Below are 17,172 nucleotides of genomic sequence, written 5' to 3'. Positions count from 1 at the left end.
GGTCAAAAACGACCCATCCACCACCACTCTCTGGGTGCGGCCCTCCAGCCAGTAAGCGACCCATTTGACTGTGTAGGTGTCGACACCACAGTCCCCCAGTTTTTTTAGGAGATTGGGGTGAGAGACAGTGTCGAAGGCCTTCCTAAAGTCCAGAAAGACTACATCCACTGCTACCCCTGCATCTAAGGATTTGGTGACCTGATCATAGAAGGCCACCAGGTTGGTCTGACTCAACAAAACAAACACCTTTTCCATCATAAGTGATTTCAATCTCTGATTTCTGTTCAATCTGTGACTGAGCTAGAACATCCTTAGTTCAAAACTTGGCTGTTAAAAGAGTATTTCCAAAAAAAAAAAAATCATGAAAACACTTAAGGTTTAATACACGTATTTATAGCATTTTTCTCCAAACATTCTGTAAACACCTGTCACTGTGTCAGTATCATTATTTAGCAATTAAAGTTGGGGACTTGCCAAATTAATGGTACTTCCCAGGAGGGCTGTGCAAAGCTTCAGTCGCAGATTTGATCTGGTGGAGATTCGGCCCAATTCGCAGCTGAATCTCTGAATCCAAATCAAATCAAGAGACCCTTTAATCTGTCCAAATCAAATTGGAACCCTCCGAATCAATTCAGAGAGATTTGGAAAAATTCGATGATTTGGACATAGACACAGGTTTAAATATTTGTTCTACATACCTCAAGGTACCAGGTGGCTTGTGAACGCTGAGATGGTGGGGTGGATGAAGCATCCCACAGGAGCTCGGGGAAGGGGCCCAGCGCACTCAGCAGCGGAGCTGGACACTTCCGGATTCACCTCCGAGTATGCAGGGCCTCCCCCCACACTCCTGTGGGACACTCCATCTGCCTCACCATCGCAGCATTCACAAGCCACACCTGGTACCTCAAGGTATGTAGAAAAAACATTTAAAACGGTCTATGGGCAAATCGCTGATTCTCTGAATCAGCATCGAATCTTCAGACTCAGATTTGGCCGAATTGAATCAGGACAGTGATCTGAATCAACAAATCAGATCTGTCCCTGATTCGGGCTGAATCCGAATCAAATACGGCCCATTTTGCATACCCCTACTTCCCAGCAACAGTCCGTTTCCTTCGTATAGCCTGATCTCTCCCATTAGAAAGGACTGGAAAACAAAAAATAAAATTCTAAAACTCTTACCAAATATATTCTATAATTAATGGATTTGGGGCTAAATGGAGTTAATGGCAACAGTAAACTTGAAGCACAGAAAATTCCTATCGGTACTACCTACTGATGCACCAACCCAAACTACTTCCAGCAGCACCCACCTGACTTATTTCCCCAGAGGTGTCATATCCCAGTACTACCAAGACTTGAGGTCACACACTGATAAAATCTTGGTATTGTGGTTGCAGAAATTGATGCTTGTATTCCAGAGCTGGAAGAGGGGAAGGAAAATCCTAAAGCCCTTAACTTACATGAATAGCAAATAGTTCATTCAAGTCAGTGGGAGATTAACCTGAATGAATATTAGGTAATGTAGATTCTGATTTACATGTTCTTTCACACATTAATGTATTACAGGGCACACTTTATATTGGCATAGTGCCTAACTAGGCAAAATCAAAAACAAAACTCTCAACACTTAGCTCCTGCAAAGAGTTTATTCAACCAATATAAACAGGAACACTTCCTTAAGCAAATCTGTGTTGACTTACAGCTGGGTTTAAAACCTGCTTCAGGGTTCAAACAACTTGACATAATACATTTTCCCTAGGACCTGAAAGCACAAGGAGCACATCCTCAAGCAGACACACATCCAAATGAACCATGTTCTACAAACCTAGAGCAAAGAAGGGACCAATTATGCTAGTCCTTTTAATGCCACTTACAAGCAAATTTACAGTATTTCTACCCTAAGGTATCAAGCCCACAGTAACTGCTAATGGGCATACCTCAAGTAGAGAAACTAGCTTTCTGGAAAGATTTATTTAATAAGATTCAAATAATTTTGGAATCCACAGACACAAAATGTTTGGCTCTCTAGACATACAGGCAGACTCTTCTATTTACTGTTCTTAATTTCAATCAATCTCTTACTAAAAAAATAATAATCAAGGTGAGTTACCTAAGGGACAGCTTCCATTAACAAAAGTTCAAGCACTGAAAATATGGAAAACAGAATAAGTATTGCTAAAATCCTGATTCACTTCTAAAAATTCATAGCTTTTACAAATACAATATTTTATAATAATAATTTCACTGATTATTTCAGAATCCTTAAACAGACTACTCACACCCCAAAGCATGTATGTTTTACAAACATGCATATACACACACATGCATATCCTCCCCACGCAACCTTCTGAATTGACCTCTTTCATTTGAACTGGAATTGCAAATTAGTGCAGGGAAATCATCTTCTTATTCTTTATGTGGACTAGTCTACAAAACACTAGTAGCTTAACAGTATTTGTGAGTTGGCAATGGAATGCCAGACATCAGAATTTCTGGTTTCTATTCCTGGCTTTGGGAACAAAGTATGGTCCAGTGGTCACCGAGAATATAGCTAAGCTTAACACTCATGTGGGACTCCACCCAAGACCCACAGATGTGAAATGAGACTACCATTTGAGCTGAACAATCAGCTCTGTTAGCATGAATGCAGGGGTAGCCATAACATTTATATTTGAAGTCTACTCACTTGGAGTCATGCTGTTAGTGTGAAGCGCATGAGCACATAAACTGACAGTTTATCTTTGAAACAGAATGTGGCAAAATGTGTTTTGTCTCTTGTATTGTACACCTATATTATATTCCCAATGACCTTGTGCAATTTCTCAGTTACCTCACCAGTAGATGAGCAAGTAGTTAGTTCCTCTTGGTTATAAGCATGGATCTTTAGATAAGGTTTGTGAAGGGTCTGGACATTAACAGGAATCAGCTGAGGAGTTAGGACTAACATTCATAGGTTTTTGTCTTGATACTAATAACTCAAGTCATTAAGGTTAGAATTGCACCAGAATTTGACCTCCTGATTGATTCTCAGTTCATCACATCTCTTTCTAAATTATCAGGTATTGTGAGAGGCATCTGGCTGTGCATGCCAAACCTGTTGGGAGCTTTCTGCATTTTTAAAACAGCTCCTGAAGAAAGGACCAGCGTTAATGCTTATGATAAATCCATGGGAATTTGTAGCAAAAACTCCAAAGCAGTGCCTAATTCACCTGGAGGCAAGCAGCAGCATACCAAGAAAACAGGATCTGGAGGACTGTTTTGCAAGTCCCTGCAATGGCAAAGTGCTTAGTGAAAGTGTGAAGAGAACTCCAAGGGGTTGCCTTATAGATATCCACAAGACGGACATTCTAAAGAGCAGCAGCTGGAAATGCATGGAGTTTACTGGAATGTGCCCTAATCACTATCAGCAGATCCTCCTGAGTGATTTCATAGCACATATTGATACAGTCCAGAGATTTCATTTGAATAGCCTCTGGATGAAGATCACTGTCTTTCAGCTACAGAAAGAAAAGGACACAGATAACCAAAAAGGGTTTTGGGGTTTTTTTGGAAATCCTCATCGTTTTACATCTAGTGTATGCAGCAATGCCTCCCCCACCTTCATCTGATCCCTCATTAGATGAGGGTTAATTTGTCATGCGATCAGCCACTTTTAAAGTGCTCTGCAGCCATGCACGTGTCACAACACAGCTGTAGAGCACTTTCAGGGGGCCGGTCATATGACAAATGTCATTTCTATCAGTGCCTAAAATGGCTACTTTCCAACAGTCCTTGCCAATCTGACCTGTGGGAAAAATTCCTTCCTTTTGCCAAATGTAGTGGTCTCTTTGTCCCTATATGTGCCCCTTGGAATCTATGAGAGAGAGACTAACCAAGGAAAAACTAAATACCGGAGACTAACATTTCGAGAGCTTCTGTAGACATCAGACATGATTGGGATCAGACTGAAAAAGCTCCTTCTCAAGCCCTGGTTGGCTGAAAGGAAGGCAAAACCTGGAAAAACAGGCAACACCTTTCACACTTCAGTATGAAGACGGGCAGGGCTCATGCAGGCTGTCTGGACACAGCTACAGCTCCAAGTACAGGATACATGCACATTTACAACAGAATGTGCATATACTCAAGCAGCTGATTGAGAAGAATTGTTAGCCGGGGCCCAAATCCAAAGGCAAAATCCTCTCCTCACTTATAACTGTACAAAAACTGCACAAGTTCAGCTAATGGCAATTAAAAACATATTATGTACAAACAAGGTGACATTTAACTTAAATTTTAGATCTCAGGGTGAATTTGCAGAGCCAGTGATGACTCTTATTTTTCCCTGCAAACAGACCAGTTCTAATGTGGATTTAGGACAGATTGAGTTAGGAAGTCCACCCAATTTTTACCATAATTTTCCAGTTGAACTATATTTTAATATGCAATCCTTTATTTTGCCAGGGATAGAAATTAAATATACCTGACTGATATACCAAGCTACCTCAAGATCCAATTCTTTACTCTTTACAACAGAATATCTTGCTCATTCAGCAGTGGCCTTTTTCCTCTCTGTTCCACCACCCAGTTCAGGCTACCCTTGATGCAAGATGCTCTAGAAGAAGAAGAAAATCCCAGTAACAACTCCCTCTTTTCCAACATCTTAAAGTATACTTTTACCTTTCCTTTAAGCTGTTATTTGTCTGGATAATATTTTATTTAATTCTATTTAACTTTATTACTTTGGATAGTAAAGTATTGGGATATATAAAACACATTATACAAACTGTAGTGCAGAGGAGCTAAACATGAAGCCCGAATGCCAAAAAACCCAAGCACCTTGAAATTTCAACCTCCATGCTCCCCCCACCCCCACACTTCTCACAATGACCTATACAAATAGTTTTATGTTACATCACACAATTTCTCACAACCAACCTCTTTCCACAAACTCTTGAACTCTCGTCCATACTCCTATTTAAGCCTTTTACATTTAATAGATGAGACACTTAAAAGTAAGATAGTTAGCACCGTAACCTTTCTGTGAACTGCTAATGTACATATCATATTTCTTCTCAAGTAGCATCATACATTTTATACAACCATTCCTCCATAAGCAGGTTTATTCTCTTTAAAGCTCTACAAACATTTTGGGTTCATTACTGCTAAATTAATATCACAAAAGGAAGAGAAATTGCAGTGCTCAAAGGGATATTCTTATCATTCAAGAACAGAACAGGAAGTAACATTTGAAATAGCTAGTCTGTTACTAGTTAGGGTGGACAGAATACTGCCTAATATCTCACCATTTTCCTTTACTCCTGTGTCCACCTGTTGTCTTCTCTTACGCTAATACTGAGCCTGCCCCAACAAATTTACAACTTGCTTTGCTCTTATACAGTACTTAACATTAAACAATTCTGGTGTATGACTAGGTTCTAAGGTGATAATAACTATTGTATCATGGAGATGTGTTTTAATAGCTCAGTTGAGAACATTTAGCAATGACTGTTCCAACCCAGTCGCTTACACAGACCCAAAAGTTTTACTCTAGTCTAACAAATTCCCCATCCCACCTAAAGATTCATTTTAAGAGTCAGCTAGTCTGCAATTTGACTGATTTGAGTAAATTACTGTTGCAGATTGGGCACCATGTCATTAAAACTGGTGGGAATAGTTATTCATTTTAAGAGAGCTGTAAGAAACAGTTTAAGGTTCTATGCCAAATAATGGCCACCAAACCAATACACAGGTACATGTATGGGCATTCAGGCACTGAATTATGTTACTGAAGTTGCTCCACTAGGAAGTGTTTGCATAAGGGTGAGTGCCTGGAAGTGAGAGAAGTTGGAGAAACAGAGAAGGAAGTTCTAAACAAAGCCTGAAGATGCTTCAAATGAAGTTCTAAAACAACATACAGAGTTTTTGAGGTGAGTGCTCACTAAAAGCACCTTGGAGCTACAAGTAAAGAAACTACCTCCTGTTTGATTCTTCCTTTTCCAGGTATGCATTTATGCATTGCATCTAAACAAAGAAAACTGCAACAAAAATTCTCAACTCCATATTCAAGTTTTTCACCTAACCTAAATAAAACTTTGATAAATAAGAACCATTTTTTTGCTGTAATAAATATCCTTCTGCAAGGAGAAAATAGGATTTAAAATAACAAAACAAACTTTTTTACCTTAAGGTATTTCAGCTATTTGTTTAAAGTAGCTCAAAGGTTAGCAGTTACTTGATTAAATAGAAATTAGGCATGTCAATTAATTGCCATTAATGTGCGTGATGAACATGTTAATTGATTCTTGTGTTAATTTTTTTAATGCATTAATCACACACATGGTTTTGGAGCCCACACTGTGCTCCACCGCTGTCACCGCTGCCTCTGGGCTGCCCAAAGGGACAGTGGTGGCAGTGCAGAGGACCACAGGGCAGCCCAGATGTGGGTTTTAGGCTGCTGCAGCAGGAAGGCATGGGGGGCAGACACACACAGACAGATGAGCGATCACAGCATGCATACAGCCAGGAATGCAGTCCGACAGCATGTAGAGCAGTGCCCAGCAGGTAAGTCTGTGAAAGGGACGGGGCAGGGAGAAGAGGGAAGGGGTGGAAGGGCAGATCAAGGCTCCCACAGTGAGGAAGAGAGTGGGGCAGGGGCAGGGGCTAGGGTGAATAGGGTTCTGGGGCCAAGGCAGGTCATGGGATGGTGTCAAAAGGAGACTCGCCCAGGAGTGTGGGGCGGCGTGGCTCCCCACTGCTGCACACACCCCCATGGGAGGATGGGGATCCTGTGGCCCCCCAGATTTGCGTGCAGGGCGGAAGAGGGCTGAGACTCAGTGCCCTGCTGCCTTTGCCCCAGGAGCCACATGCTGGCTGCATGTCCCCTGCCTGCCCAGGGTGGAAGGCACAACATGGCATCATGTGGCTCCTGGGGCAAAGGCACCAGGACACAGGACCCCTGCCTGCAGTAGACAGTCCACCTCTGCCTCATTCATAAATCCAGGGAGCATATGCCTTCTTGCCTCCCCCAGGGGTGCACACAGCGACAGGGAGCCACATCCCCCCACACCCCTGGTCAAGACACCTGCAGCCCAGTCTCACAACCCTGCTCGGCCCCAGGGCCCCATTCACCCCAGCCCGTCCCACTCCCTCCCTCACCATGGGGGCCTGAATCTGACCCCTGCCTCTTCCCTCTCTCACCACTCTGCCCCGCAACAGATCTACCTGCTGGGCGCTGCTCTACATGCCACTGGGCTGTGTTGCTGTAGCATTACCATATTTCCAGTTTCAAAAAAAGAGGATACCTGTGAGGGGGGGTAGGCAGTGATATTCCCATGCCCTGCCCCCGCCCCTCACTCTCAAGCCACAGCCCTGCTGCTATCCCTCACTCCTGACCCACAGTACCCTGCATCCTGCCAAGGCATGTGGGGATTCCTCTTCCCTGGCTCCAAACCCCCCACACACACACCACCCCCAACCATACAAAGTACCTGCATAATTTTGTGGTTTTCTGCACATAATTTTGGTGAGTTTTTAGCTGTACGATTAAAATCACAATTAATTGTGATTAATTTTATTAATCACACAACTAATCATGATCAAATTTTTTAATCATTTGACAGCCCTAATACAAACAGGACTACAGAGTTTTAACATTACATACTTAATTTACACATTCATAAAATATTTTAATGTTATACTTAAAATATATAATACATTTATACAAATTTCACACTTAAGAAAATATTCTAACAGATTCATACAAAGCAAAAATTTCCCTCCCCACACAAGTTTATGTAAATTAATAAGTTTTTTTAATGATGTTTTAGATTACCTATAGATGCAAAGAAAATGATGGCAAGAAAGTCCCTTATTGGTTCAATACAGGACATGATCTCTTCAGTAACCATGTGCCCCTGAGAAGAGATCAGCGCGCCAGCTAAGAAGCATCCCAATTCCATTGAAACATCCAAAAGCTCTGTAATCTGTCAAGAAAGAAACATTTATTGATCTCCTCTTGCTGAAAGATTTCATGCCAGTTTTACAGGTAGACTAACTACAAAACTACTACTTATAGATTTGATGCATAAAGCTTGCCACATCAATGGTTTTACCAATTAAAGGAATTTGAGAGAGATATTTCCTTTCAATAGTGACAAATTAATTTTGATGAATCTGAAATATTCACAAGCCAAAAAAAAAATCCTATGGAAACAAATGTAAAATTTTGCATTCTATATTTAAGGTATTATTATTAATAATTAATATCAATCATTAATATTTTCTCTTTGGAAATAAAATCCTTATTGACTTCAACAGAGCCAGGATTTCCCTCAAATATTTCATGTGTTATAAGAGAGACAGAACCCAGTAAATTTCCTTCCAATTTGCCAAAAAGAAAACTAGATTTATAATTTGAGACGATATTGAATTAAAGCTGTTATTGAATATCCTGCTGTTGGAGCTGGCCATCTTGCAAACCATTATACATTATATTCAGGATCGATTTTTGGACCTAATTAGATCAAGCAATGACACGTCACACAATACCTTTTTGGACAAAATTAATCATGTCGTGGATGATGTTAAGGTGTAAGGTATGAATCCAAAGCCCAAGAAACTTCAGGCAATGAAAGAGAGCAATAACCTCTTCAACATGTACTGCCTGGAATATTTTACTAAAAAATGGAACCTGCAATTTAAGAAAAGCTGTTTATTTTTAAAGCACTAGCATATGAATGTTCACCACACCACTCTATTTGTGTATACAGTTCTCAACAATTAAAAAATAGTTAATAAAATGGAATGGGTCTGTCAAGAAACATGATTCCTTATCAGCAGGGATCCCGGTTTTCCCTTTTACAAAAAAAATTCCCAATTTTTGGATTAAAAAACCCCCCAAAATCTGCATTTTTCCGTTATTTAAATGAAACACCACTAATATATAGATAGATATACAGTGGCATTTCATTTTAAATCATGGGAAAATGTGGATTTGGGGTTACTTTTTTAATCCAAAAATTGGAGATCTTATTAAATAAGAGAAAACCAGGATCCCTGCTTATCAGTCAAAACTAATACAAAGATTACTGCCAAAAATTCCTTCCTTTTTGTTTCAAAATACAGACTGCTTTTAGCAACAGTTTGAAATTAAAGTCAGCAATTCCTCTGATACAAGGATGATCTCTACTGTGGCTCATTGATAGGTATTAAGGCGACTTAAAAGTCCAATCCTTGAGCGACAATTCTGCCCACAGAAATTGCAGATCTTGCCAAGGAGAGAGTAAACCATAGACCAGGATTTCTCTTTTCCATCCTCCGCTTTTTCTTCTCTGCTTTGTCTTGCCCTTCTTTGCTTTCAGGGCAAGATGTGCTACCTCCAAGTGGGCTGCCACTTGGTTGAGGTTGTGGCACCATTCCCAAGTCGGTTAGCAGCTATCTCCTCCTAGCTCTTCATGTCTACATCTGTTTTCTTGAGATATGCCTTCAATGTGTCCTTCAGTTGTTTCCTCTGGCTGCCATGACAGCTCAAGCTTCAGCTAAACTAGGATTAGAACACTTGGTTTTGCGAGTTGAGGGTCAGACATTAGGGCTGTGCAAAATTTCACCAGCCATTTGATTTTGGATGCGTTTCAGGCTGTTTTGGCACCCAAAACACCGAATCTGAATCAAAACAGAAGGCTCCAAAACATCTCCGAAGCAAAATGAGAGATACAAAATGTTTCAGAAAATTTTGCACGGGGTGGGTAGCAGCAACGAGGAGACTCCCAGCATGGATCTCTGCTCCCTGCAGAACCAGGTCACGGAGCATAGCAGGGCTGGTCCCTGCCACGCAATCTGGCTCTGCAGGGAGCGGAGATGCAGGGCAGCATGGGGCTGGCAGTGGTTGAGAGGAGACCCCAGCACAGATCTCTGCTCCTTGCGCAGCCAGGTTGCACAGCAGGAGCAGCGCAGGGCAGGCAGCAACAGTGAGGAAACCCCCAGCATGGATCTCTGCTCCCTGAAGAGCCAGGTTGCACGGCAGGAACCACCAGGCTTGGTCGCTGATCTGCGCTGCTTCCCTGCCCCATGACCCAGTGTGACAGGGATCAGAGATCCACGCAGGGCTCTCCTTGCCTGCATGGAGAGCAGCAGCCCTCCCCCTCCCCTGGACAAGCCACCCACAGCCCCATCCTGCTCCCCGCTGGGGCCCTGCAGCCCCCAGCTCCAAGCCCAACCTAGGTGGGCAGTAGGGCTGTACAAAACTTGCAGCCCATTCAAAACAGATTCAGAGGAGATTCAGCAGAGCCAAATCTCCAAAACAGATTTGACCAAAACAAAATAGGACACTGATCCGAAAAACCAAAACGAATCACTGTCCTCCGAAATGACCAAATCCAAAACCAAATCAAAACACAGCCATTTCACACAGCCCTATCAGGCATCCACATGTCATATCCAGTCCAGTGAAGTTGGTGCTTGAGGATCACCAACTCAATGCTGGTAACACTGGCTTGAGCAAGGATGCTACGATTTGCGTGGTGATCTTCCTATTTAATGCAGAGGATTTTCCAGAGGCATCACTGGTAACATCTCTCTGGGCTCTGCTCCCCTCCCACCCCCAATGATAATTGTAGGTCACCCATATTTCACATCTATAGAGGAAAGTAGGGATGATGACTCAGAGTAGGGATGATGAAACAAATGCACTGTAGACCTGGATCTTAGGGTCTTTCTGGAGACTGCAATCAATAAAAACATGCTGAAGCAATTTCCTGAAGAAGGCACCTATGCACTGGATCCTATGCTGGATATCCTCAGTGTTCACTCTCTGAGAGAGGTGGCTGCCAAGGTAAAAGAAATGCTCAACTACTTCCAGGGTCTTTCCCCTTAATGGTAATTTGAAAGGAGGGGTCATATTTGAGGCCTGGAGCAGGCTGATAAAGGACTTCAGTTTTCTCCATGTTGAGAGAAAGACCCAAAACTTAGCAGAGTTCTGCAAAGAGATGCAGCAGTTTGTGGAGAAGATGAGCAGCCAACAGTGGCATGAACTACGCATGCCCCTAGTGGCTGGGGGGCACAGCTGTGCTCACAGTAGAGGAAGCACAGCGGCGGTAAGTGTGGAGCTCCTGCATGCACCACCAGCACTGTCAGCAGCAGGGGGCAGATGGGGGAGGAAGTGTCAGTGGCGCCTTTTTTAGGGGGTGCGCTGCCATGCTCAGGGCGTGCACATGCACCTGTATGGACCTACGTGTTGCCCCTGAACAGTAGCAAAACAACAGGTTAGGAACTATTTAGAAAAATTGGATGTATACAAGTCCATGAGGCCGGATGTGATACACCTGAGGGTGCTGAGAAAGTTAACAAATGTGATTTCAAAGACAGTACCCAGCTGCTCTGCAAACACATGGTGATTGGGAGAGGTCTTGTATGACTGGAAAAGGGCAAATATAGTGCCCATCTTTAAGAACAGGAAGGAAGAGGATGCGGGGACCGACAGATCAGTCAGCCTCACCACAATCCTGAGAAAAATCATGAAGCAGGTCCTCAAGGACTTCATTTCTAAGCATTTGAAGGAGAAGGTGATTAGGAACAGTCAGCTTTTGATTCATCAAGAGCAAGTCATGCCTGACCAATCTAATTGCATTCTATTATGAGGTAACTGACTCTGTAGATGTGGAGAGACCAGTGGATATGATATACCTTGACTTTAGCAAAGATTTTGATACAGGTCTCCCACAAAATTCTCACAAGCTAAGGAAATATAGGCTAGATGAATGGACTCTAAGGTGGACAGCAGGCTGGCTAGATCATTGGGCTCAAAGGGTAGTAAATCAATGGCATAATGTCTAGTTGGCAGCCAACACCAAGTGAAATGCCCCATAGGTTGGTCCTGAGGCCAGTTTTGTTCAATATCTTCATAAAAAAACTGGAAGATGGGACACAGCGCATCTTCAGCAAGTTTGCAGATGACACCAAACTGGGAGGAGTAGTAGATATGCTGGAGGGTAGGGTTAGGATTCAGAGACCTAGACAAATTGGAGGACTGGACCAAAAGGAATCTCATGAGGTTCAGTAAAGACAAGTGCAAAGTCCTGCACTTAGGACAGCATAATCCCATGCAACAGTACAGGCTGGGGACTGGCAGCTCTGCAGAAAAAAACCTGGAGGTTACATTGGGCAATAAGCTGAATATGAGTCAACAGTGTGCCTTTGTTGCAAAGGCAGCTAACAGCACACTGGGCTCTATTAGAAGGAGAGCTGCTAGCAGGGTCAAGGAAGGTGATTATTCCCCTCTGTTTGGCACTGGTTGAGTATTGTGTCCAGTTTTGGGGCCCCCCACTACAGAAACGATGTGGACAAATTGGAGAGAGTCCAGCAGAAAGCACCTAAAATGGTGAGGGGACTGGGACATATGACTTCTGTGGAGAGGCTGAGGGAACTGGACTTATTTAGTCCAGAGAAAAGAAGACTGACAGGGGATTTAATAGAAGACTTCAACTACCTAGTTCCAAAGAGGATGGAGCTAGACTGTTCTTAGTGGTGGCAGATGACAGAACAAGGAGCAGTGACCTCAAGTTGCAGCAAGGAAAATTTAAGTTACATATCAGGAAAGACTCTCTCACTAGGAGGGCTGTAAAGCACTGGAACACGCTACCCAGATAGGTTGTGGAATCTCCATCCTTAGACGTTTTTAAGACCTGACTAGGCAAAGCCTTGGGTGGGATGATCTAGTTGGAGATGGTCCTGCTTTGAGCAGGGGGTTGGACTAGATGACCTCCTGAGTGAGGTCCCTTCCAACTCTAATTTTCTATGCTTCTATGATGGTTGTTTTCAATACTTTGGTAGACTAAAGACCCCTCCATCCATTCAGTATTCAATATCGATTCTGGAGGGGAGGATCTGGATGATGATCAAAAGTGTGGGGAACAGAACTGAAGCAACAACATCCTTGCTTGCCTCCCAGTTTGGATGACAAATGGATCAGTCTCCAATCCACTACAAAAATGATCCCCCTTATCTAATATCAAGAGAAGTATCAGGACCTTTGTGTATTTTTCAGGGTATCCAAATCTGGCCAGTACTTCTCCCAAGGCTTTGCAACTGACTGAGTCCTTATTGAAGTCAATGAAGTCCATATATAAGTTCCAATGTCCAAACAGTTTTCTTGGTCCTGGTGGGCAACAAAGATCATGTTGATTGCTGCATGGAAATATCTGAAACCACATCAAGATTCCAGTAGGACTTCCTCAGCAAGATGATGAGGGTTCAGGAGGATGTGGGCAAGGAATGTCCCTGCTGTGGAAAGGGGGACAATACTTTGATAGTTCCTTCACACAGACTTTCTTGAAGGTAAATACAATGTTGGCCTTTCTCAGGTCCACTAGGGAACTCCTCATTGTTCCAAAGTCAAAGAACAAATTTGTGGAGTCTCAATACCAGTTCCTCACAGACAGCCTTGAAGGTTTCAGCAGATATGCCATCCAGTCCAGTAGCCTTGTTGTTCTTGGTTTCCTTGATGGCATACCGAACTTCTTCTAAGTTAGAAGACCTAGACTGAAACCTTGTAGTGGTGGAGAGGCTTGCGTGTCCCAATAATCCTCAGAGTTATGGCATCTGGAGTCTTTCAATTTTGGCAGAGTCACCTATGGCAACCAGGCCTGAGGGCAAGTTCCAGACAAACTACAGCCCAATTCCAAGTCCTCAACAGAGGATCAGGCAGCAAGTAACATCAGGATCTGTAAAGACAGGAGAAGAATGCAGCAGGATGGAGGATCTCCTGTTTCCTGGGATTCTCCCTTGCCACTGGGTCCAGAAGTCCACCTCATTAAGATCCTGCAGTTGTTCATTCCACGCATCAGGTTCCTCACATTAAACAAAGCCATGCTCCATAACCATCATAATACAAAATAAATACAAAAGGTTGGATATAAATGGACAAAGGAAGCAAAAACATTTCATACAAATAGATGTTTCTGAGCTTTCCTCCTGCCCTCTTTTTGGTGAAAAGTAAAGTATCACCAGTCTAGAGTGTTTTTACACTCTAAATATAGCATACAACTGGAGCATGTCTTTACTACTAAGATACTCCCACACATGCTTGTGTGTCAAGTTATTAAAATAGTGTGGTGTCAAGCTAGCTATTTAAATTTAAAAATGTTTACATTTGATGGTTAGTATAGGATTTGCAATACTGGGTTTAGAGGGTAGCATAAAATGAAGAATAAGAAAAATACCATATATGTACTTATATATAAACAGTGACCAACTATAAATTGTATTTAGCACATTTGTTTTTTTCCCCCTCAATATAAAAGTCTCAATCCAACCACTTATTTTAGTATTAAGAGCACAAAAGTGTCAGCCAAAAATGCTGGCTTTGTTATTCTCCTGCTCCGTTCCCAAAACTGAAAGCAGGTACACAAGCCCTAGCCTAAAAAAAGTAATTATTGCTATTCCATCTAGGGAAAGTGCATTGTATTCCTGTCAGCAATCCTTTAAACAGTCATTTTACCCCAAACACCACAGGAGGACAAGATACCAGCTATACCATTTAACTCCAGGACCACTGCACAGAAAAGGAAAAGGAAAAGGAAAAGGAAGAGTGGTGGTGGTTGATTACTTCCTTTTGCAGAGGACAGACACACCAATTTGTCATCCAGATTTGTGGGCCTGAGAAGTGTGTTGTCTTCCTGGAGCTCAAACTTAAGACATTACAGAAAGACTACCAAAACTCATCCATCCTTCAGACCACTACCCCTTCCTGCTTGTCCATGTAGGCACCAATGATACTGCCAGGAACGACACTGAGAAAATCAGTGGTGACTAGAAGGCGGCTGGCAAGAGTACTAAAGCGCTTAGAGCAAAAGTGGTGTTCCCACCGATTCTTCCTGTGAAGGCAAGGGTCCAGGCAGAAACCACTGTATCCTGCATGTGAAAGCATGGCTGAGATGGTGGTATCAATGTGAAGGCTTCCGCTTCTTTATCAATGGACAGATGTTCTTTGGAAGACTACTATCAAGAGATGGGATCCATCTGATAAGAACAGGGGAAAGCATCTTTGGACAGCATCTGACCAACCTAGAAAGAAGGGCTTTATACTAAGTTACATGGGGGATGTTGATCAAAACCCTCCAGCAACAGAGCACAGTCCAGAGGGAAAAGGACTCGAAAAAGCAGCTTAACTGTGGGCGAGAGCTACAGAACTACAGGACTGCAACAAGTGATGCTAAAGGGAAGCAAGAAAGTCAAAATGCAAGTAGATCCAATGTATGTATAACAAATACAAGAAGTATGGGGAATAAACAAGATGAGCTGGAAGCTCCAGCCTCTGAAAAGAACTATGATCTGACTAGCAACACTGAGACCTAGTGGGACAGCTCTTATGACTGGAATGTCGACATTGAGGGTTACACTTGGTTTTGGAAGGACAGGGTAGGGAGAAAAGGTGATGGCATTGCCCTGTATGTCAGAAACACCGTTACTTGTTCCCTAATTTAGGAGGAAGACAGCAAAATTGAATGCATTTAGGTGAAGATGAAAGGTAAAAGATGCAGCACCAAAATAATGGTGAGGATTTATTATAGCCTACCTAATAAAAAAGATGAGGTAGCACTCTTCAAACAGGTGACAAATCTATCCAAAAGCTATGGGATGGTACAGAGGAGAGACTCAACATTTCTGGACACCTGCTGGAAGATTAACACAGCCAAACAAAAAATGTCAAGCCAGTTTCTAAGTTGTATGGAGGATAACTTTTTCTTCCAGAAAGTAGAAGATATAACCAGAGGATAATCTATCTTGGATCTTATCATGATCAGAAGGGAAGAACTGATGAAGTATGCGAAGGTGATGGGTAAGTTAGAAGGAAGTGAATGTAGCAGAATGCCACCTCTGTCTCCCCCCAAAAGTTCTGCTATCTGACAGTTTAGTTAACATGGTCACTGCAAAGGGCAGACATCCTATGGGCTCTTTAGGTAACCCTGAGTTGGATACATTCCTGAGGGAGGGGGGAAACCTGCTCCCTCTGCCTACGTAACTGGCATCACATACCTAGGTGAGGGGTTTGGGCTCCCTATTGTTCTAGAGACCCTGCCAGTCTGCCCGGCAACCAGTGATGCATTTCAAATTGGCTGGCTGTCAGCCAACAGGTGCTGGCCTCAACTGGACCAGGTAAATGAGATCATAAGGTCTATATAAGTTAAGGACTGCCCAGGAGGAGGGGAGTAGTCATGATGAAAACTCAAAGAGAGAAAAGCTGGACCATCTGAAACTTGCTCTCTCTCTTGAAACTCATGATCAATTAACTGCCTGCCTCCAGAGGGAATCTCCACCTGCCTCTGGATGATACTTGTGAGTAAGCTACCTGAGATCTAACTAGATATGTAGCTTGCAGTAACTCAGATGCGTGATCAAAAGCTACCCCAGCCACCCTGTTTGCTCTATGGGATTTCTCTGATACTGCTCAACGCTGTGCCCTATTCCAAACTTATTCCTTGTAACCAATAAAGTTCTCCTTTGTACCTAGCATGGGAGACTTATTGGGAATGGGTCTAGATTATGCTTTGGGGTCCCCTTGGTTCAGCTGAGGGAGACTACTGTTTGTGCTTCAGACTGAGGGAAGCACCCCAAGTTCTTGAAGTGGGTTGAGTACCCTTCAAGGACTACTAGGGTTTCCCAGAGGCCACAGTGCCAAGGTCAGACCAGACCCTGGGTGGTGGTGGCACTACCCCCAGGCTAGCAGGTGTGCTCCAGGAAGGGGGTTTGGCTAGATGTGAGGCACCCCCTGGGAAGCACTCGGAGCCTGGAAGGTGGTCGGGCACAGTGAGGTGGGTGGCTCAGAGCAGGAGCACCTCCTACTGGCCTGCCACAGTGAACACAATACAATAGAAGTCCAGATTCTGACACAGGAAAAGCATGAAGTCAGCAAAATTAGGGGAGAGGGAACCAGCATTATGGTTATAGGTTAGGGGCTGACCCTCTCAGCAGCACAGAGGCAGAGAGAGATCTTGGAGTCTTGATTGACTCCAGGATGAATATGAGTTGCCAATGCGACAAAGCAATAGGCAGAGCCAACTGCACCCTGTCATGCATCAACAGGGGCATCACTAACAGGTCCAGAGAGGTCTTGCTCCCCCTCTATGCGGCGCTGGTCAGGCTGCAGCTAGAGTACTGTGTCCAGTTCTGGGCACCACACTTGAAGAGGGATGTGGA

At 43.2% G+C, this 17,172-nt stretch overlaps 2 protein-coding genes across 3 annotated transcripts in view; both read right to left on the bottom strand.

Annotated features, from left to right (window-relative positions):
- The window catches only part of TFDP1 (transcription factor Dp-1), a 130,269-nt gene extending 123,075 nt beyond the window's left edge, over window positions 1-7,194 (bottom strand). The window contains exon 1 of the mRNA XM_019524061.1: window positions 7,183-7,194. The gene's annotated coding sequence lies outside the window, so the exon portion shown is untranslated. The remainder of the gene's footprint in view (window positions 1-7,182) is intronic.
- TMCO3 (transmembrane and coiled-coil domains 3) overlaps window positions 1-17,172 on the bottom strand; it is a 70,698-nt gene that overhangs the window by 5,231 nt on the left and 48,295 nt on the right. The window contains exons 11-12 of one of the 2 annotated variants that reach the window (XR_002098816.1): window positions 8,530-8,671; window positions 7,814-7,964 (exon numbers count right to left, since the gene is read on the bottom strand). Coding sequence is in view for 1 of the 2 variants with exons in the window: in XM_019524059.1 (XP_019379604.1) it covers window positions 7,814-7,964 (151 nt within the window). In the remaining variant the exon portion in view is untranslated. The remainder of the gene's footprint in view (window positions 1-7,813; window positions 7,965-8,529; window positions 8,672-17,172) is intronic. The other variant, XM_019524059.1, reaches the window with a different exon arrangement.

This window comes from Gavialis gangeticus, unplaced genomic scaffold (genome assembly GCF_001723915.1).
Source record: "Gavialis gangeticus isolate Ggan-Ray unplaced genomic scaffold, GavGan_comp1, whole genome shotgun sequence".
Lineage (NCBI taxonomy): Eukaryota > Metazoa > Chordata > Crocodylia > Gavialidae > Gavialis > Gavialis gangeticus.
Note: the sequence above shows the minus strand (reverse complement) of the source record. Positions and strands in the feature narration are given on the sequence as shown.